At 42.0% G+C, this 21,985-nt stretch overlaps 1 protein-coding gene across 1 annotated transcript in view; it reads right to left on the bottom strand.

Annotated features, from left to right (window-relative positions):
• itga1 (integrin, alpha 1) overlaps positions 1-20,711 on the bottom strand; it is a 32,685-nt gene extending 11,974 nt beyond the window's left edge. Inside the window, exons 1-16 of the mRNA XM_085792918.1 lie at positions 20,479-20,711; positions 17,802-17,911; positions 14,387-14,475; positions 12,459-12,573; positions 10,969-11,096; positions 10,128-10,276; positions 9,199-9,349; positions 8,695-8,869; positions 7,934-8,007; positions 6,104-6,251; positions 4,591-4,733; positions 3,533-3,676; positions 3,133-3,384; positions 2,148-2,278; positions 807-982; positions 546-697 (exon numbers count right to left, since the gene is read on the bottom strand). Coding sequence (XP_085649044.1) covers positions 546-697; positions 807-982; positions 2,148-2,278; positions 3,133-3,384; positions 3,533-3,676; positions 4,591-4,733; positions 6,104-6,251; positions 7,934-8,007; positions 8,695-8,869; positions 9,199-9,349; positions 10,128-10,276; positions 10,969-11,096; positions 12,459-12,573; positions 14,387-14,475; positions 17,802-17,911; positions 20,479-20,696 — 2,355 coding nt within the window. The 5' untranslated portion in view covers positions 20,697-20,711. The remainder of the gene's footprint in view (positions 1-545; positions 698-806; positions 983-2,147; positions 2,279-3,132; positions 3,385-3,532; positions 3,677-4,590; positions 4,734-6,103; positions 6,252-7,933; positions 8,008-8,694; positions 8,870-9,198; positions 9,350-10,127; positions 10,277-10,968; positions 11,097-12,458; positions 12,574-14,386; positions 14,476-17,801; positions 17,912-20,478) is intronic.
• Positions 20,712-21,985: the final 1,274 nt, after the last annotated feature.

The raw sequence follows: 21,985 nt of genomic DNA, 5'->3' as shown, positions 1-21,985 counted from the left end.
TAGGTTTACAGTAGGCGGCGTAACTGTGATGTTCAGAGGTTTCAGCTGTGATGAACAGCGTGCGATGTGTTTGTTGGACCACTTGTAGAAATCATCCTCAACCCCGGAGTGTCACTTTGTCACATTCTCAAAACACCTCATCCACTCTCCTTCTGTTCTCCAGTCTTTCTCTCATTTGCTTTTTCATTTTTTTGCCTTTTCTCTCCTCATCTCTCTGAGTGCCTCCAGATAATTTATCACTCACAGCAACATGGGGCTGCACTCGGCATGCTTTGATCAGGACGGGTCTGTTTCATGTTAGAGTCCTCCTCCTCTGCATAAGACTCCTCGCAGCTTTGTTCTGTCTTCTTTTTTTTTTTACTCAAAACACCACTACATCTCCAGCGAGACTAGAAATTTGACTTTCATGAATGAACGTCACAAAAATCTGAGGTACGGAGCTACTTTGAACACCGTGTGTGTGTGTAAAAATTTTTGGGGTTTGATTTCTTTCAGGTACAAAACAATAACTGATCCCATGTGTAAGTGAAGATCAGAGCACTTGCCGACATCATGAAGGTCTCTTGCACACACTTTCTCTCTCCGTCTTTGATGTGGAAGGTCTTGGAAATCCTACGATCATTTTTGTCATCCGAGTGAATAAATGAAGCCCTGGCTTTTGCACGCAGAGCGTCCAGAGTCAAGTCGTAACGGATCTCTGCAGAACAGGACAGGTAAGAGAAAAACAAAAAACAAAAATGAATAACACTACAGTCTGTTAAAGGACAGAATCACGCACACGAGTACGAGATGTTAGTGCGGCTCACCTGCAGAAAAGTCCACGTCCTTGTTGTCAGATTTGATAGTGTAGACGAAACACACTTCAGTCTTCACACACACAGATTTGCGCCCGTTATGTTCACACTGGTACTGAGACTGCTGCAGGTTTATTTTAACGGGGTCAAAGGTCATGTTGGCACGGAGCTCTGCAACGTCTCTGGACCTGGGGAAATCACATTAACATGCCAACTTAGAAACACAGTAGTTGAGTTAAGTCGAGTGTGTTTACTCTACACACAGTCAACTTATTTCTTTTTTCTTACTTCATGCCTCCACTTTGCTAGCCTCGTAAACCAGCCTCTCCTCTCCGGAAATGCATTTCATTTCATTTATCCCTGTGAAATGAAAAGTGCATTTCATTTCGGAAATGCATTTCATTTCATTTCTCCCTGTGAAATGAAATGCATTTCCGGGAGAGGCTGGTTTACGAGGCTACCACTTTGCTACATTTCAGTGAAAAGTAAAAAAAAAAAATCTATATAAATTTGTGCTGCAGAACATTTTTTATCCCTCGCTGCAACGTTAACTATCTCATCACCCCCGCAGTATGTGACGTCAGTGAGGGGTCATGTGACCCTTGGGAACCACTGGATTCAACTACAAGCTATATAAAGAGCAGTAAATTTAGCTCCGCCCTGTCCGTTAACAATACACGGATGCATTTTGTCAGATGCATACAGTATGTGAGTCAGGGGCTGCTCTGCATTTCTGCATAACGAGTAGTTTTACTTTCTGTTTTCATGCAAAGTGTGAGCTGTGTGCATTCATCAACTTTCTTGAAGGAAGGAACAAGAAACGGATGCAGACTGAGTATTAAACTTGGCTCAACTCTCTTTCTCTCTCTCTCCACCCAGCACAGCCAGCAGTTCAGGAAGAGCAGTCGTCGTTGCTGCCAAATCCTATTTAAACTCTAAGCCACTTGGGAGATGGAGTTTTCACACAGCTTCGTTGAGCCTCTGCCAGTATAGGAACTGTGGGAGAGGGTCGGCCTGGGAAGTTAAATCATTGGTGTGGGCTGATATGTCTCAAAACTTTTGGGGTTGAATTCTGTAGGCTGGGCTCCAACAGTGAAGGATGTAGCCAGGAGTTTTTAACACAGAGATCATTAGGAAGTTGTTGGTCTCAAGCCTACAAGCCCAGTGGGACATGCACAGCTGTCTAAACCAGAGTAGGACAATGCCAAGTGGACATGTGAGATGATGTCTCCAGGATACGAGCGCTGCTGCTGCTGCTCCTGCTGCTGCTGCTGGTAATAATTCAAGGGGAATGTGTACTGTAGTTTGAGGAGTGAATGTTTATATGTGAGGACGGGTCGGGTCGTGTCTCACCAGAACAGCGAAGCCCCTCCCAGACCTCCTATGGTTACATCAGTGATTCCATCTCCATTCAGATCCATGACTCCATGTATGGACTGACCGAAGAACTTCACCTTCTTGCCGTCTCCACCTGCGGGGATCCGCTACAGAGACACCACAGAACCAATGAAAGCGTGTTAATCTAAGTGAAATGTCACATTATATTACCAGTTCAGTTCAGTTCAGAAAACTTTATTTATCCCATACGGGCAATTCAGTTTACAGCTCCCAGTTCAATTAAGTTAGAATAGAAAAAGCACAACACATGCAACAATCATTCATTGGAAATACAACTCTGACACTCAACTCTCAGTTTTCAGTAAATCAGATCATCATCAATCATACATGTGCAAATATGCAAGTAAATAAATAAATAAACGACAAGTACAAACCTACTTGGCATTCATCAACTTAATAACTGAAGGGATAAAAGAATTTGAGCAGCGATTTGTCTTCCTCAGGGGGGCAGAGTAGCATCACCCTGAGGGCATTAGAGTAAATTCACCAGACGTGACATGGTCTCCCTGCTTCAGGATGCATTTTGCTTCCTGGACCACATGTTTTTTCCAGAGCACACTCAGATCTGTGAGCTGGACTCCAATAATATTGGAGCAGACTCTGACAATCTGATTAAGACAGTTTTTGTCCCTCACCGACAGACCACTGAACCAACAAATAAACGAGAATGTTAAAAGACTCTCAATAAAAGAATGATGGCGGCGGAGTCATGATGATAAAAGGAACATAAAATGGTTTTAGAAACACTAAAAGAGATTAGTTTCCGCATCAGGTGGATTCTTTGTTGTCCCCGTTTGACAAGTGACTCAAAGTCAAATTTAAGATGGGAGTCATATATGGTTCCTAAGTATTTATAGGTTTGTACGATTTGGACTGGTTCACCATGTATCTGGCTATTTTTTGGCAGATCCCTGCCGGTGGTGCTGAAAACTGTTCTCACCTGCACAAACTTCTCTTTCAGAGACGTCTTATCTCCGTGGTAGATGTAGACGGCTCCTCGGTGGTCGTTCTCAAACGGCGCACCGATTGCAATATCGTTAAACCCGTCCAGGTTGAGATCCGACACCGCAGCGATGGCCGTACCAAACCGGGCGCCACATGGTTCGTTTTTATTAGTGCAGCTGGCCGAGTGGGCGGTGCAGCAGGACTGATTGACAGGCTTTAATGTGAACTCGTACTGAAACTGGCCGTCCTGGTGATGAAGCAAAGAGTAAACACAGGGACAGGAGGAGATGAGGGTATCATTACAATCCCAGCGTGACTTTCTGTAGAAAATCTGACGCAACACAACTGAACTTTCAAACAAAGACAGACACAAACAAATTTTCACTCGTCTGTACCTGGTCGACTTTATAAACGTAGACTTGTCCCTGCTCGTTTCGGTCTGAGCCCATGAACATCGGAGCTCCGACTAAAAGGAGGTCTGTGTAGGAATCCCCGTCCACATCGAGGGTCTGCAGCACGCTGCCGAAGTAGGAGCCGATCTGCACAGAGGAGTCACAGGTCATCAGTTAGTGCTGAACCAGAAAACACTGAACTTACTGAAGCATAAAGTTGTATTAACACGGCTCTGACCTCTGTATGATTTTCTATATTTTATCATTATAAGCTTATCTAGTGACTGTATTTCAAAGATTCATGGGAGCTGTAGAAGTTAAATGATGGCAAAGAAACTGGTGTATCTGTATTTGCAGTAGTAGTAATGACTCATTTTACACCTTACACTTGATTATATGCTTCAAAAGTACACACACACACACAACAAAATCAAAAAGGCAATGAAAACACTACAACTAATTAGAAAACATCACACCAAAACAAAAAACAAAATTTTATGAAACACATTAGTATAAATTAATTAATTTTTTTGTTTGTTTTTTACCTTGGTTACCCTGTAGGTTTTAATATAGGTTTGAATATATGTGACATACATAAAATTGTCCATTTTCATATATACACATATATGCTATATATATATGGTGCATATATGCACAGATAAACTTCATATAAGTTTCATATATGCGCATATATGAAACCTACCGTATATGCAGTTTATCTGTGCATATATGCAGCATATATGCACCATATATATAGCATATATGCGTATATATGAAAACGGCCAATTTTATGTATGTCACATATATTCAAACCTATATTAAAACCTATAGGTTCTTTCCGTGTGGGTACTTTTTTGTTTGCTCTATTTTAGGAAATCCAGTTGTTTTGCACCTCAGGGCCACCGTAGTTTTTTAACTCTCACCTTTGACATTTCCTCTGGAAGCAATCATCTTATCTTATCTTGTCTTGAGTATATTAATAAGTACAACAGCATGCAACATGTTCGCTAAGAGTTTGAGGTTACTGAGTTTTGCCAGATGCCAGACTGAAGAGGACTCACCTGTTCTCCTCTCAGTATCTGCGAGACGACAATGTTCTTCTCATTCAGACGATAGATGACGACGCGGCCTGTGTGGTTGTACCGCGGCGCGCCCGTGATGTAAAGCATGCCATTAGGGGTGGATGCTGACTGGACATCATAGCCTGGAGAGAAAAAATGCACACACAAGCACATAACTCTATTAGAGTCAATGCATTATTGTACACACTACATAAACAGGCATCACCAGGAATGTGTCATACAGGGATAATTATGTCATGAGGAAAAACTGCTCCGGCTCTTTGAGGGATATTTTTAGAAGCTGTTTTTTTTTTCCTGCCAGCTGTTTACGTCTGAGCGAGAGGACGAAACTATAAAACACTACTGGAAGTTGGCAGGAACTCACACAGACCTGAGTGTACACCCCTCCACTCTCAGATCAGACAAGGACATGGAGGTTATGTATGCAAAGTCTGTGGTCAGACCATTAGATAGGAGCATATGCCAGCAGCTGAGTTTACAATACGCGAGCCTGGACCCACCAGTGCTGCTTCTAATGACATGTTGATTAAATAACTTGATATTAAGATGCTGCGGTTGCTCTACAGGCCATAAAAGGCAGCAGGACAGAGAGAGAGAGGAGCCTGCGTGTATTATTTATGTGACACAAAGAGAGAGGCATCTGCTGTCAAAGTTAGACAAATTACAAATCTTGAAGCTGCATGCAAGAGAGGCTCTGTTTTTATTCTGCAGCTGTAAGATTTCACTTAATCCCCTCAAAGATCTAGTTTATCTGGCTCTCTGTTAAACACAGGAACACTCAGAGAGAGGTGTTCATGCAAGTGTAAAAAGTGCTTTAAAGTGTGTATTCTCTCTCTCTTGTTCAGCTCAGTGGGCGGTGCAGCAGGACTGATTGACAGGCTTTAATGTGAACTCGTACTGAAACTGGCCGTCCTGGTGATGAAGCAGAGTAAACATCATATCATTACAATCCCAGCGTGACTTTCTGTAGAAAAATCTGACGCAACACAACTGAACTTTCAAACAAAGACAGACACAAACAAATTTTCACTCGTCTGTACCTGGCCGACTTTATAAACATAGACTAGTAGTAGTGGTAGTAGTAGTAGACTAGTAGTAGTGCTTTAAAGTGTGTATTCTCTCTCTCTTGTTCAGCTCACGTGTTTTTCCTAAAAACCCATGAAAAATTGGCTCAAACCTTAAATGTTACTAAATATATATATATATATCTTATGTAAAAGAGACCAGCACCACTAGATAGTGTAATAACGTGACTGTATATGCAATCAGTTAAGTCAAAAAAGTGAATTTAGGACATTTCACTCTATTTTCAGACACCTTCATGTGCAAAAAGTCATGTGAAAAGTTCAGTTACTACTCTTTTTATTACCAATTTTTTTCATTCCTGATGGTTGAGTATTTGTAAAGCTTCTAAGTCACCTTGAAAACCGATATCTATGTGTGTGACATGTGAGGGAAATTATGTGAAATAGGTGACTGAGAAAAGACTTACCGGTGTACCCAGCCAGTCTTTCATAGCCGGCTTCAGTCTTTGGGTCATAAAATTGGTTCTTCTTTGGGATGACTGTTCCTCCTGGCATATGCATTACCACTGTCCCGTTCCAGTCGTACGCTCCCACTGCTCCCAGTAACACGCCTTCCTGCAGGAGACAACGGAATCTTTTTATTTTATTCTGTTTTTTTCTATATTATTGTTATTAGTCACTATTATTTTTATTCATTTTTTCATGTTATCTTGTGCTTTTGTACATTAAATTCTAACATTTAATATTATTATAAGGTGGAGGCTTCAGATAAGCCCACCGTGGTTTTTGCCTCTCCCTGCACTGTTTCATTATTATCTATTATGTTTTATGTTGTATTCTTTTAAATTGTGCAAAATAAAAAGACAAAGACAAATGATACCAGTGGATCCAAGGGCTAAAAGGTGAGGATATTCTTTGTGTTTCTTTCTTTTGATATCTTTTTCAGATGCAGATTCAGATTCAGAAAACTTTATTGATCCAAATAAGGACATTTCATTAGCATCTTACCTCATATCACATACAGGGGTCAGAAAAGGACAACCAATAAATAGTGAATAAATACCAATAAAAAATTTACTATGGTAATAAAGAACATTGTTACATGACCATCTTGTATATACACAGACTCCTGCACACTGTTAAACTTGCACAGAGGATTTAATGGCAGCAACGTTTCGGTGCTAAGGCCTTCTTCAGGCAAAACAGTCTATCATGTTAATGCATTGATTAGACTCATTTAAAATGACTTATTTTAAAATAATTACAATCAGAGTTGAACAACCTAATATCGGAGGAAATAAAAGATTTGGAGAAACTATTAGTTCTCCTTGACAACATAAAAGCATATGTTGCGAAATTGAATAAAGTTGTGGGGTTTTTTTGCTCAGAAAAAACAACACGCTTAAAACATCTGGACAAAAATAGAATAAAGCACAAAAAGACAAAAGTTAAAACATAAAAACGTCCATCAATCAGCGTGTTATTTGTTGACGGGAAACTGAGTTATCTAACAGGAAGGGGAGGGGTCAAACAGGACATAACACAGGTCATTAGTCACAATGAGCTGCATCGAGTGGGTCTTTCCCACTACTGGCTGGTAAGACGAGACCTCGCATGTCAGACACTCAGCTGCACAACTAAGTTTGGCTGAGTTTGGTTTTGTTTGGTTGAATGAGACACGGCAGGCGCAGACCCTGTGTACACACACAGCGATTGAGGAGGTGATCAAAATGAGTCAGGAGCAGGAAGAGAGGAAAATGAAGTAAGCACGTTTGTTTTAAAATAGACATAGGAAATACCTAATGATTGAATCCAAGAGGCGTGTAAGCATGTTGTGTTTTTTTTTACAGTGGTCAACCAGCTTCTGATTCAGCCTCTCCTCGCTGTCTCTCGTGCTGAACGGGCGGTTTGCCCTTTTTCCTTCTTTTAGCTGTCTCTCGCACACTCTCGTGCAAACAGACAAAACAGCAGCAGCAGCGTGAGCAGACGGGACAGAGAGCCACTGTGTGTGGAAACTTCTACTGACTGGAGTGAATCATCACCAAAGGGTTGAAGATGCAACCAGAGATAACACGAGCTGAGCAAACATCCATACCGTCGAATCCACTCACACGCAAGAACATCAGATTAATAGTTCCTTGTAGACCAAACGCCTACAGACATGTAAACTTCCCTAAAGAGGTCACACACACACTCGTCTGTCTGATTCAGCGATTTTACAGTGAACCACTGACTTTTACATTACAAATATGGCGTTTGTGTGTTCGTCTGACATAAATAATTTGATTTAGACTTACTTTGGAAGTATGTGCACTAAATCCAGCCTGGGACATCTCCATCTCAAAGGAGGAGGTGTAGTTGCCGGTGGTGGCTGAGGAAGTAAACGTTCATTTGAAACACATGTATCTCATACAGTAGATGCATTACTGATGAATTAAGTCAGATTAAAGGAGAATTCTGGTCATTTTTGACCCCTAAATCGTTTTCCTGATGGTCACCCAGTGTTGGGGGGAGCAAAAAACGCAACTAAAATCGATGCAGGCAAACCGGAGTTACACCATGGCTAGATGGCGCTAGGGATAGCGACAACAAGGCTAACCTATGGGGCAATTTTTTCAACCACAACAAACACTCAAAAAACATAATATCTATGGTACAGTACAGTAATGTCTTTCCAGGATGTTTCAGAGTTCGGCTATCTGAGGTGAGTGACTACATGCAAAAACACAAAGTTTATACTGTTTATACTGTACACTATATGAGTTCAGTGGTGTCTCGTAAGGATTCCTGTCATGTAGCTACCATAGATATTTGAGTGTTTTTTGAGTGTTTGTTGTGGTTGAAAGAATTGTCCCCCTAGTTTAGCGTTATTGCTATCCCTAGCACCGTCTAGCCATGGTGTAACTCCGATTTACCTGCATCAATTTTAGTCGTGTTTTTTGCTCCCCTCAACACTGGGTGACCATCAAGACAACGATTTAAGGGGTCAAAAATGACCGGAATTCTCCTTTAAGAAACAAACTGTGATCTATTATTTGCATGTGTTTTCTGTGATTACCTTCCAAAGCGAAAATCTTCTTCCCCAGAGCGTCCACAATGGTCAACAGCGCCACCTCGTCAGACACGTTGAAGAAGTGATCTCTGAGCGGCTGGCTGGAGATGGACTCAATCTCCTTGATAAACTTCTGCACTTCCTCTGCACTTTTGTTCTGACGATTGTAGTCTCCCAACACCTGGAAACACAGTGAACTATAGTTTAACAACATGAGTGAGTGACAGAGCGAGTAACTAGCTGATTTAAATGATTATATTTGAATAATTGTGAAAATAGTTAGTCATTAAACTTTCCTCCGGTCTTCTCTTTTCAAAATTCTCCAATATTATTTATTTGATCAAATTATTAAATGTAGCCAGTTTACTGACTGGTTGGGCTCACATGGTTCAGTATTTTTCTATCAGGCTTTGTATATCTATAATTTGTACAATCAATCAGTTGCATAACTAGAACAACACAGAAGAACCCAGAACTCAAAGACACAAAGACGGTACACATTGTACTCACAGCGATGCCAAACCTCTCGATGCCGTCATCGTCACAAGCGTCGATGACTTCGTCCAGGTTATGGAAGTCATGTGACTCTCCGTCCGTCACGATCACCATGACCTTCTTCACCCCTGGTCGAGCACCCCGCTCAGGCATGAAGGCCTCTTTCCTGATTGGTAGAAATTTTTTTAATTCAGGTAAAAGAGCAAAACTTCGGGAACACCTGAGGAAACTAAGCCTTACATATAGACCTGGTATTTACATAGAGGATAATTGAAATGGATAGTTCAACATTTTGGCAAACTGGCCCATTGCCATAATCACTATAGTCATAGCAGTAGGTTCGTTGTCGGTGCAAGCTATTTTTAGAACGGCGGAGCAGAGCCGCGAGCTGCTCAGAGCTACGCTACGGAGGCTAATGGGATTTCTTGGTTTCCCTCATCAAACTCATCAAATACACAATCCAACAACTCCAAAATGCTCTGGTGGACAAGTTGTGACCTGCACATTCACCACGCTATGAGATAATAATGGAACGTTATGAGACAGAGTTGTTTTAGAGGTAAATTCATGCAAAACAGCTGATGTGCGTTCCTGTCGAGGGCAGTATTTCAGCAAGCAGTCTCTGCATTTACGAAAATGTTGAACTATCACTTTAACAGACCTTGGAGTGTCAACTATAAGGAGTTAAACCTCATCTTTCATGAATAGCAGCTTGACCTGGGTAGTTTAGGGAAACTCTGACAGATGACATCCAAAGCGTTTGACCAACATGTGTTCACCATATTGATGTCTGAGGTAAGAAGCCGCTCTGAGTGCATTATCTGTCCACACTAACAGAAATAAAACCAGTTCGAGACCAGAAGAACTTAAGTGACAGCTGCTGCTACTGCTACTTTGCGTTGCCAGGTTGGTTTAGCTGATCTGGAGGGCTTAAAGCTGAGTACCTGGCATCGTCAATGCCGAGGAAAGTCATGGTCTTGAAGCCGGTCTGCTGAGGAAGGTCATTGACAAACTCCAACAGAGCAGGAGTGTTGTCAAACTGGCTCAGGTTGACACGGTGAGTGACGGTCTCACCGTAGGACACTATTCCCACCTGGAAACACAAACAAACAAACACACGCACACACGTTTTTCTTGTAAATGTTTCCTCCATTAAATGTATTTTTTCTTCTCTCTCCTTCTACGTTCTTCTTGTCTTCTCCTCTGTCCCCTCCCAGACAGAGTGGAGAGAGGATGTGGTTGGATCTGGTGGGGGTTTGCATGACACAATTTTCTTTATACAGCAGGCAGAGGACTTGAGCAGCCATGGAAGATGTGACTTACAACCGCCGAGCTGCACAGAGAGAAGACTTTCCAGTGTTTCCCCCTCTGGAAAACTCCACGAGCTCCAGCAGCCAGATCAGTGTAACCATAATAAAAACTAACCACCCATGTGAAGAGCCATCCAAGACAAGAAGACAGAAATAAACTCAAGGTATAACTTAGTAAGACGGAGGCTAAAATTACCTTAAAGACGACAAAGTCTTCAGCTCATAAAGTCTGCGATATTCGTGGCATCTGACAGTTATTCTTAACGTTGGCACCATGTGGGAAATTCCATAATGGAGGGTACTTATGTCGTTCAGTATAATATAATATGAAAAACTGAGTTGGCAGAGATGAATATATTCCTTCATTCATGCTTTTTCAATCTAATGTTATATAACTAAGACATCCATTTATCCACCTGATATCATATCGCCCTGTGTTACAGTCATTTGCAGCAGGAATCAAGTCAACACTGACCTGTGAGAGTTTAGGTCCGATATCAATATTCCCGAGGAAACGCTTCAGGAAATCAATAATACTGGACCAGGGGTAGATGCTGTTCGATCCATCCAGAACCATCACAATGTCCAGCTCCTTCCCACAATCTGGAGCAAAGCCAAAAAATTAGAGCTGGTTAAAGGACACTTTTGGGTTTTTTTGTTTCTCTGTTTGTAATTACAGGTGAACTGGAGGGTGAGACTGGCCTTCTGTTACACACATCATACCATCTTTAATGTTGTATATCTTTTCCAAATCTGGAACCTGGTCTTGATAAATGCATTAAAAACACAGATTTTACTCCTCAAAGAGAAATTTGATTATGTAACACATTCAGTCCTCTTCCTGTTTACTTGTGCCCACAGCAACACTACACTTCACTACACAACACTACACTGCACAAGCCTCAAATCGAAATGTAATAATGTAGAGCAACGTTTCTGAAATTATGTTATGTTCACTTTTACTCCAATCCTTTTTTTTTGCCTTCTGGTGAATTAGTGGATGATTTTAGACCTCAAGGCTTTTAAAGATATTCAAAATAACATTTTATTTCTGCTCTGCAACCTGTTCAGTCTTTAATAGGTTGAGAATTTTTTTACTAAATCCAGAAAATATGACCAAATTACAAGCTTCACTTCATTGGCACTCTATCCACGTCAGATCAGACTTCAAGGTGCTTTTAACAGCGTACCAAATTGTAAATGGGCTTGCCCCCTCATACCTGTCTGATCTCCTTAAACCTTATATTCCACCCCGTGCTCGACGTTCCCAGAGTACAGGGCTCCTCTCTGTCCCCAGAGTTCAAAGGGAGTCAGCAAGCTGCAGAGATTTTTTCCCCTCTTTCTCTGGAACAACCTCCTCAAGTTTAAGTCAAAACTTAAAACTCATCTTTTACGTAATAATTTTTTTACTTCAGGATTTGTGCCTGTTGCTGTAGCCATTCTGTCACCGGCAGGTCGGCCGCTAGCTGTCTCAATTAATCATTTAACAGTTACACTGGAATCATGTTTGTTTTTGTTTTTTTTATAGCAGCATTATATGGCCGGCGGACTGTGTATATGTGTTTGTTTCTGTTGAGGGAAAGCCAGAGAGAAGTGATAGTGAAAGAACATGGGAAACAGAAAGAGAAAATGACTGTTTACTGTCTGGTTCGTTCTACGTTGTTTCCTTCCTGGGAAACAGAGCGCAGCTAGGCCCCCAGTGCGTTGTCTCCTAACTTGGGCATACAACGCAGCAGAAGGGCTGGGCCGCAGAGGGATGGGGTCGCAGACAAGTTTACATTAAGAAGAATGCTCTAATCTCTCTTTTCGCTTGGGGAGGGAGAGTTTGATGTCAGGGTTTTGGGTGGTACTACTGTGAGGAGCAGATTACGATCTCTTATTCCCAACAGGCAAGTTGTGCAGATGCCCTGTAGTGTCCGTCCTGGGCAGATCTGCCTGCGGTGTCTTTTACTCCATGTTTCGTACCTTGCACGGTCGGAGCCACAGAGTTGAGGATCTGGAAAGAAGAGCTGACGTTCGCACAAACTCCAGAGATGTACTGCTGCTGCCCGCACATGTAGCCGTACTGAGGACCGCACGCCTGTGGAGACAAGACACACACACACCAACAAACTGAGACTCTAGTTGCTAGAGAGAGTAAAAAAAAACTGTGACTGGTTAGGTTTCCACTAGTATGAGGTCATGGGTGAGAGGAGGTTCAGGGCTACTGAAGACAGAAAACCCAGAGGAAAGAACTACTCAAACTGAGGATTACACAGAGACTATTAAAAACCACCAGACTTAGCTTCTCCAGAGAGAAGAGCAGAGAAGAGAAGAGAAGCAGAGAAAGTGAGACTGCCATGGAGTAGGACTTTGAAATGACCTACAACGACTGGAAAATTAAATAACATCTATTAATCTTTCAGCCTCATTTCCTCACATTCCCCTGCATGCTCCACAAACTCAGTGCTTTCCTTACATATATACATACAAGAACAAGACCCGGGCCGGGCTACGGCAGCAACTCTGTGAAGCTGCAAGTACTTAACACTAGCATCAGCATGCTAACAAGCTCTCTGTGACAATGCTAATGAATAGCAGCTAGGCTACTGCTACTACTACTACTACTTAGCAAATGTGAGCATGCTAACAGGGAAATAAGGCTGATGGGGCGTGATGATGGAGCTACATGGAATGATTATGGATTGTTTTTATAAAGCACTATGAGCCTTAATGCACTTGATTATTACTATTATGATGATTATATACCACATTCACACACACACATAAATATGTCACATCCGTACACTGATACAACAGCTATCAGACCTAGGACAACTTTGACGGCGGATTGAAGGAGCCGGGGATCGAACCACCGACCTTCTGAGTAGCGGACGACGCGCTCTACCTCCTGAGCGACAGCCGCCCCTACGTGAAGAGTCACAGAGGTTATAAGGTTTCATCCTCATGGTCACCATGATGGTTTGTACCAAATTGAATTGCAATCCATTCAATTGTATTTGAGATTTCACAATTTACATTTACGATTCTGTTATAAAAAAAAAAAAAGTTCAGGGATCACCCTAAGGCATTAGGATTCATCCTGTGGGGACCATGAATGTATACATTTCATAACAATGCTTACACTACTTGTTGAGTCGTTTCAATTGAGACCAAAGTGGTGAACCTACCAATTTATCCACTATCCTTAAATCCAAGATGATTGACAGGGCTAAAAAATAGGAAAGTAAAACATTTCATAGACTTCAAATACACCCATAACCTGGTTGGTAATTCGACTGTGCTGATAAAAATCGTTAAAAGACCAATTTTAAGTCTAATATGGCGCAGCTGAAATCAGATTTTTGCCAAATGTTTTGCATTACTTGTGATGGGTGTTGAATTACTGAACGTAAACACAGGCATAGTGTTGAAGCGTTACGTTAACACTCACATTAAGCACATTTAGTGCTGGACTCACAGCCAGCTTCAGTTACAGCTGCAGATGCAGATGTACTGTAGCCTATAGGATCTACCTCCACAGGCCGACATAAGTTGCAAAAGCACACATTTATTGGCCTTGTGTCGATTATTTCTGTCATTTTTACAGCGTGTGAATGTAATAATCATGTAAAAATAAAGGTTTATTTATATCCATAAAACCTAATGGGCCTCACCATCGACTACATGCATTTCTGCATTAATACACATGATTTACAGTATCCTGTTGCATTCCCAGGACACGGAGCCAAACTGGGAAACACGAAGGGTCAAACCTACTGTTTCGTGAACATATACACTCGCTTGCAGAAAATATGCCAAGTTCAGTCCCCCTTCTGTGTTTGGTATGGAAAATGTACTGTGTGGACCACTTTCATATACTGTAAAGAGCAAATCCCCCCGCCCCTCCTCACCAGGAATCCTCCGTTGGGATTCGTCACCAGTGTGGTTCCCATGGTCATGTTCTCCTTGACTTCAAGTAAGTTGGGAACAGTTGTGTTTTCTGAAAAAAAAAGATGAATAAACAGAGTGAGACAAACAGAGAGAAGAACAGAGGAAGAACAGCTGGATAAATTCCTCTTCTTCACTTTCCCACAGGAAGAGATGGTCAAACCCCTTCTTCCTTATACTTCCGTCCACCTCGAGACGATTTAATAACCATTAACATGTGGTTAAATATAGCTCCTTCCATGACTTTGCCTATGGTCAAAAACCATATGTTTTGTTGATAAACACCTCAGTGGCAGCGAGGGAGGAGAACTAGAGGAATTGAATCATTAAGGAATCACAACATGTGGCTAAAATTAGACAAACTCTTGCTTCAGCTTGAGAATGCCTTGAAATCTGACTCACTTTTTTTTTTTTTTTTCCCCTGAGGGATCCATGTAATTTCACAAACTCATTCACATGCCTGTTAAAATGTTAAATCAAGTTCTTTTCCAATTCCCAATTCCCATGCAGGGCTTTTTGATCTACGGTATAACCATTTCTGATTTTCATTAGCAGCAAAGTTATGATTTCCTCATCAAACCGAGCAGCAACATAACTGTTTGTAGTTAATAAGTGTTTCAACCTTTTCCTCTCCTTCTCTGTGTGGGAACCGATTCCCACTTTCTTTCCTATTTGATTTCCTGCCTGCATGCTCACTAGAAAACCACAGAAGACAGCAGCATATTTGGACTGACCATAATCTTTCTACTGTTCTAACACACTGTGTCTAACTTAATGCCCAATAAACTTTCATTTGCAATGCGCCACAATAAACTACTGAATATAAGTAGGTTAAAAAACAAAAAACACAAAAACCTTTTCTTGATTATCTTAAAAAATTGAGTGACACAAACCAGGACCTTGCACCTCATGATGCATCCACGTGGGACTGAAAGCAGCTTTGTGGGACTGCAGTAGGAGAATGCTGTCTTTGTCCTCAGTCAACTGTGACTTCAGATAACTATCAGAACAAATCGCACTTATCACACAGACTCTCTTGGTCTGGATTGACCTCTCTCAAGTCGAAGAGAGAAAACGGTCAAAAGTTGCATTGTAAAGTGACTCCTGTTAGAGCTGCACGTTTTTTTCTTTATTTTTCTTTTTACAGTGATGTTTCATGTTCCTTACAAGTTCATCAACATCATGAGTGTCAGTTTACACTTCATGCATGACAATAATGCTTGATGTCTTGTGAATCTCACAAGACCAGCGCATAAACCTGGAAAACACCAGAGTTTAGCAGCTCTGCAGCGTCTCCGTCTCGCAGTCTGAGTTTGCAAAAACTGAGGTTGGATTCAATTTTCCAAACAGATTGTAAACAGAAAACAATATTGTTTAGCAGAAAACTTGGAAATAAACTTTACACCCTCTTGCCAACATTTCATCACACATAATAGCCCTGGCATAGCCACCTCTCAGTTTAATGGCTCAGACGGAACCGTGATTAAAAATTACAACACAATAACCGCACACATTCAAGTTCGCTCATTATGGTTTGGCATCTCTCTCTCTCTCTCTGCTGTGCTGGAATAGTGCAGACCCAGATCTGGCACTGTCAGATGAGGGCGTTGTCGGTGGGCATGGGCTGAAATGACCCAGCACGCATCAGACTAGAAGATGATTGACAGGCGTTTTCCTTCAGTGGAACATCGACCCACCGCTCGGCCGTCCCTGGTTTGCCTCACGCTCCTCAGACGAGCTTGAAGAATATCGTTTTGGACATCCGAAAAAAAAAATTAGCGTCTGAATCAATTGGAGTTAATCAGAAAAAGGGTTGTACAGTTGCTGAGTCATGCCCAGTTTCATTTTAAAATGGAAAAAATACACTGGACTGTTGTTGTCATCATGTAAAACCACTCCCAGTTGTTTGCTGAGTGGTCTGGCTCCGGCTGCCAGTCCAAATCGATTCCCGGTGGACGTTCTCCAGACTAAACTTGAGTTTGTGAGATTTTAAGCTTTAGCCTGATAAAACAAATACAGCACACTCCGCTGCTGCTGCTGAGGCTGAGGCGGGGGGATAATCACTGTCCATCACTATCACTTACATTTACCAGCAACAGGAGAACTGTGACTCCTATTACTTGATAATCCAGAGGTGTAAACAGCTGTGTCGAAATGCATTAATTCCCGAGTCAGTCTGGGTATGTGCATATATCTATTAAACACACACACACACTGACTCTTAGTACTCTTGTGTCAACACACGGACAAACACTAATACAGACACAGAGCTGACCGGGAGCTAAATTGTGTTTATCTGTTTAATCAAGATATAATTGGAAGGATGAAACATTAAAACCTTGTTTATTTACTGTCTTCCCGTTTTGATGGGCCTCACTTCCTCCCCAGGAGACCCCATACAGTAGACTTAAAAACACAGTGCAGTTACACACACAACCAGCGGTAAGGCCCACAATATAACACACACACACACACAGATACACACTCCTGCTAAGGTTGTATTACTCACTAAAATCGGTGTTCTGGTATTCTCACCTTCACCTGTTGTATACTACAAACAGCATCATACCACTTTATCAACTTTAAAGGGATAGTTCAACATTTTGGCATATTGGCCCATTGCCATAATCCCTATAGTTTTGGGAGTAGGTTCGTTACCTTTAATTGTCGGTGCAAGCTATTTTTAGAACGGCGGAACAGAGCCGCAAGCTGCTCAGAGCTACGCTACGGAGGCTAATGGGATTTCTTGGTTTCCCTCATCAAACTCATCAAATACACAATCCAACAACTCCAAAACGCTCTCATGGACAAGTTGTGACCTGCACATTCACCACGCTATGAGATAATAACAGAACGTTACCAGACAGAGTTGTTTTTAGAGGTAAATGCAGAGACTGCTTGCTGAAAAACTGGCCCCGACAGTAATGTGCATCAGCTGTTTTGCATGAATTTACCTCTAAAACAACTCTGTCTCGTAACGTTCTGTTATTATCTCATAGCGTGGTGAATGTACAGGTCACAATTTGTCCACCAGAGCGTTTTGGAGTTGTTGGATTGTGTATTTGATGAGTTTGATGAGGGAAACCAAGAAATCCCATTAGCCCAGCTCGCGGCTCTGCTCCGCCGTTCTAAAAATAGCTTGTACCAACAATTAAAGGAACGAACGAACCTACTCCTATAGGGATTATGGCAATGGGCCAATTTGCCAAAAATGTTGAACTATCCCTTTAACGAGCTACTATATTACCTATCGTAAGATAATATAGGCATTAAGTGCCTATAAAGGAAACTAAAGATGAATAAATTTCATCTTTAGTTTGTTATTTGCTGTGTAATTAATGTGATTTCATTCCACACACAAACACACACTATACTTACTGGGCAGGTCCAGTTTGATACACGTGTTGTCTCCCCTCCCTACAGGACATTTGTAGACATCTCCGGTCCGTCTTGCCGGCTGTCCCGACAGAGGTGATCCGATGAGAACCCTTGAAAAAAAAAAAGTAAAAAGTGAAGATTGTCTGATTAGAAATCCTGCCAAGAACCAAACTACAGCGTCACAATTTAACGATCGTGATAACAAGCTGAGCTCAAATATTATTACAGAGCTTAAGAGCTGGGATGTTGGAAGGGACTACAACAATTTAGGTTTTCCTTAATGATACTTACACAGTTAAAGTGAACATAAACAGCTGGTTCTGATTGGCAGATAAAAGCTGCACGGTTTATTATAGCTGCCTATAACTGAACCTGTGACTGTCATATTGTTATTATTATCACCCGGGAACTATAGTATGAAATTGAAATTGCTCAGATTAAAATAACACTTACTGTACTTATCACTTCATTTCCTCATCACATTCCGCTACATGATATCTTGCAGATGTGTGCAGATCAGTCCTGTATTTGTGGGTCTGCATGCCTATCTGTGCTACACGCCCATGCCCATGTGTGAGTTTCATAACATCGTGTCACTCTGTCAGTAAACTGATGCTAAAAAAGAGTCGGTCATCTGCCCTCCTTTAAACATTCGGGCTTATTAACATTCCTCAACTCTAATGGGCCCTGGTCATCTAAAGCGAGACACAGAGTGGAACAACAACACACTGGGAGCTCGGTCAACTGTCAGCAGCTAACCTGCGTGTTACACCATCACCTCCAGGCTGCTATCTTTTCCCTCTATAATAGTCTCCAACTCCAGGCTGCATATCCTCTCTAATTTTATTGCCTCTCCTCTTCATTTCCCCAAAATTTCCTCTATAATTCAGTTTTTTATCTTTTTTTTTCTGTCATCTGTTCTGCCTCACTCCTCCAGACCTCTGACGTCCTCCTCTCCTCTCCTCTCCTCTCCTCCCTCCTCCGCCTGCTGTTCATTCCCAGGTTCAACCTCCCTCCCTCCCTCACTCGGGCCCTTATCACGCACTTCTCTCTGAACCGGAACAAAAAAGGCCCTATCTGGAGATGCTGCAGAGCCGACGTGTTTTCCAGTGAACAGTGTGGAGGCTCAGCCACAGCTGGTTCGGCTGATTAGCAGTGAGTGAATTACTGTAACTGATCTCACATGAGCTGGATAAGATCATGGCCGCAGACGCAGACTCAGAGCAGCATCAGGTACAGCCATGTGGGAAAGCAGCAGAGCAGACGTGGTGCCGCAACAGGTTGGAGAGAAGCAAACTGTTAAACTGTGTAGACTGGAGTAAGTGAAGGAGAGATGTAGATACACGCAGCCATTAACCACAGTCTAATAACCTTTAACAGGGTTTTTAAAACTGTGTTCCCAGACTGTTTTAGCAAGGAGCCACGGGTGCTTGGTGTCAGTGTATTTACAGGCCGGGTACGTGGATACTCTGGTGGGCAGTTTATGTTTAACAGCGAGAGTAATAAAGACAAGGATCCTCATTACAGCAGCATCTGGTGCGCTGCCCTTCACTTGGTTTTACAGGTGAATCGGGGGTTTGTGTCATTTGTTAATGTGGTGTTGAATTAAACTCATCGTGATGCAATAAAACATCCTCAAGTGGGAACACCGCAAATTAACTCCAGAGTCTGTGTGTCACTATAAAAGAAACATTGCTGGCGCTACAGTAATTCTGTATCTTGGAGTGATGCTGTTTTGTCACTCAAGATATTATTATTCGTAGGTGTTACATGAATGTTCTTGACAGGTTTATTCGGATATGACAGGACATTTAAGAGCCTGTTCATTACTTGTCTGCTTTTTATCTTCTGTTTTGTGCTTTATTTCAACACTCACCTATCGTCTTATTTCAGATCCCTCCCTTCCTGGCCTGTCCTGATGTGCTGTAGTCATCTAGTGAGCCGGTAGTAGAGTTTTGACCAGTTTCTGCGCCTTCAATGGTCAATTTTGTACTTTTGTCTTTGCTGACTGCGCATTGACTTTTTGGCTAGTCAGGAAATGTTCTACTTTGTAATGCAGTCTTGTATTTGAAGGATGAATGCACCAGTATATATAATTGAAACCTGCAGTCCGCTGGTAATGGTTGTCCCATATTGTCCCACATAAAATGAGTCTCTGTTCCACAGTTGTTCTTTTGGGATCTGGTCACCCTGACATGTATATAATATATATAGATAAACTTCCCAGTCTTTACGTTTTGATGGGGCTACAGTATATTCATAACCTACAGAGAGGAATCGCTTAAAAGAACTGTGGTATGTTGTCTACTGTTTCCACTCAACACAAGGATAAAGTTTTACTGCTGCCGACTGATGCGACATGAGAACAAGCTCCTCGTAGGGCTATAAAATGGATAAAATGGATAAAATGTGCATTTGAGTTCTCTGCGCACACATTCAAGCTTGTTTGCTGCTGCTGCTGACTTCACAGGAATCCAACCTCATTCATTTCGTTGTCAGTTATTCAGTTTTATGGAAATGTTACAAATTGCCGCCACATTTCTGTCTGAAACGGGCTTGTGTTTTCGGGGCGGCATCTGTCAGACCAGGAGGAAACGCTGTAGTGGAGAAAGATGATGAATGTTTGGTCTCTGGATACCCTCATTTCCTCCCAAAAAAAACAGCTAATGACACTCACCATTTTCCCTCGCTGTTCTCAAACTGCTGGACGGTGTAGCCAAACATGTCTTCCAGCGGGCCGCTGAATGACAAGCCGTTTTTCTGGTCCACGTTGAAGGACGACACGCGCGTTGTCAGCAGCACTGCAGGGGCCAACGGGAAGAAAAGGGTTAAGACAGAAATGCCAAAGGGTATTGTTGAATAAACACAACAAAGCTTATCGAGGTCCTTCAGCATCCTGCGCTAGTTCTCCAGTGAGAGTTGAGCTGAAATTATCTGATGAATAAATAAGCAAACCCCGCAATAAGATACGTGCGTATTAATTTCATTTCCTGATATAGGAAAGCCACGTTAATGAGAGGACGGTAAGTATGAACAAACACTCTCAATAAACATTTAGAAATAATTCAATATGCAACCCGGAAATGAAAAATAAACAGATCTAATAATAGGACAGCTTCATAAATAATGGATGTTAAAGGGATAGTTCACCCAAAATTAAAATTTCTCATTATCTACTCACCCTCATGTCGACTAAGGGCTGGGAGAAGTTTGCGAACGGAGCTCACTTTTCTTCGTCCAAAAATACACACCACAAAACATCCAAATACCTCCATAGTGCTCGTCTGTAATGTCCCTCTTGTATTGAAGCCCCAACATGAGAAATTGTTCCGAAGAAAATTAAATAAGTATATGTTTTAAGCTCCCAGTGTTGCTCTGCCGGAATCTCACGTGATTTGCAGAGCCGTGAACAGGGTGTCAATGCAAATCGCGCGAGATTTGGACGGACCAGGAAGAGCAGTGCTGGGAGCTTCCGCTACAATGAAGCGGAAGGAGGTATTTGGATGTTTTTTGGTGTGTCTTTTTGGACGAAGAAAAGTGAGCTCCGTTCGCAACCGTCATATGGACATGCAGTGCTGCGCCGAGCCCCCCTGTAACTCAGAGAAGGCACGGATAACTCTGAAACTTCTCCCAGCCCTTAGTCGACATGAGGGTGAGTAGATAATGAGTGAAATTTGAATTTTGGGTGAACTATCCCTTTAATATAGCTGCAATATTTATATAATTATAACGGTATAAAAATATTTAGTAATACACTGCTTACAGAGATATAGAGATATACTAAGATGAGGGGTGAACTGTGTGAACCAAATCACACACACACACACACACACACACATACACGCAATAATTCTGGAGGACACCAGAGGAATTTCAGACGACAGTGTGAAGCGCTCTGGTCTGACCTGCAGGACAATGACTTCTTCTCTGCTCCGTGCACAGACTGCGTCCGTCTGTCACCGAGCTGAGTATATCACAGAGGCTCTATATAAATCCATCCATGTCTCATTGTGTCCGCGCCACAATGACACCCTTTATATCTAACTGTGCAAAAGGAATTTGGTGTAATTTCATATTCAATTCCCGGACTTGTGAGGGAGTGCAGAGGAGAAGACGAGGGGGGAACAGTGAGATCCCAACAAAGAGCGAGCAGACACAGACCACATAGATGGAGAGACACACAC

This window comes from Trachurus japonicus, chromosome 12 (assembly GCF_045865225.1).
Source record: "Trachurus japonicus isolate A0001 chromosome 12, Traja_1.0".
Lineage (NCBI taxonomy): Eukaryota > Metazoa > Chordata > Actinopteri > Carangiformes > Carangidae > Trachurus > Trachurus japonicus.
Note: the sequence above shows the minus strand (reverse complement) of the source record. Positions and strands in the feature narration are given on the sequence as shown.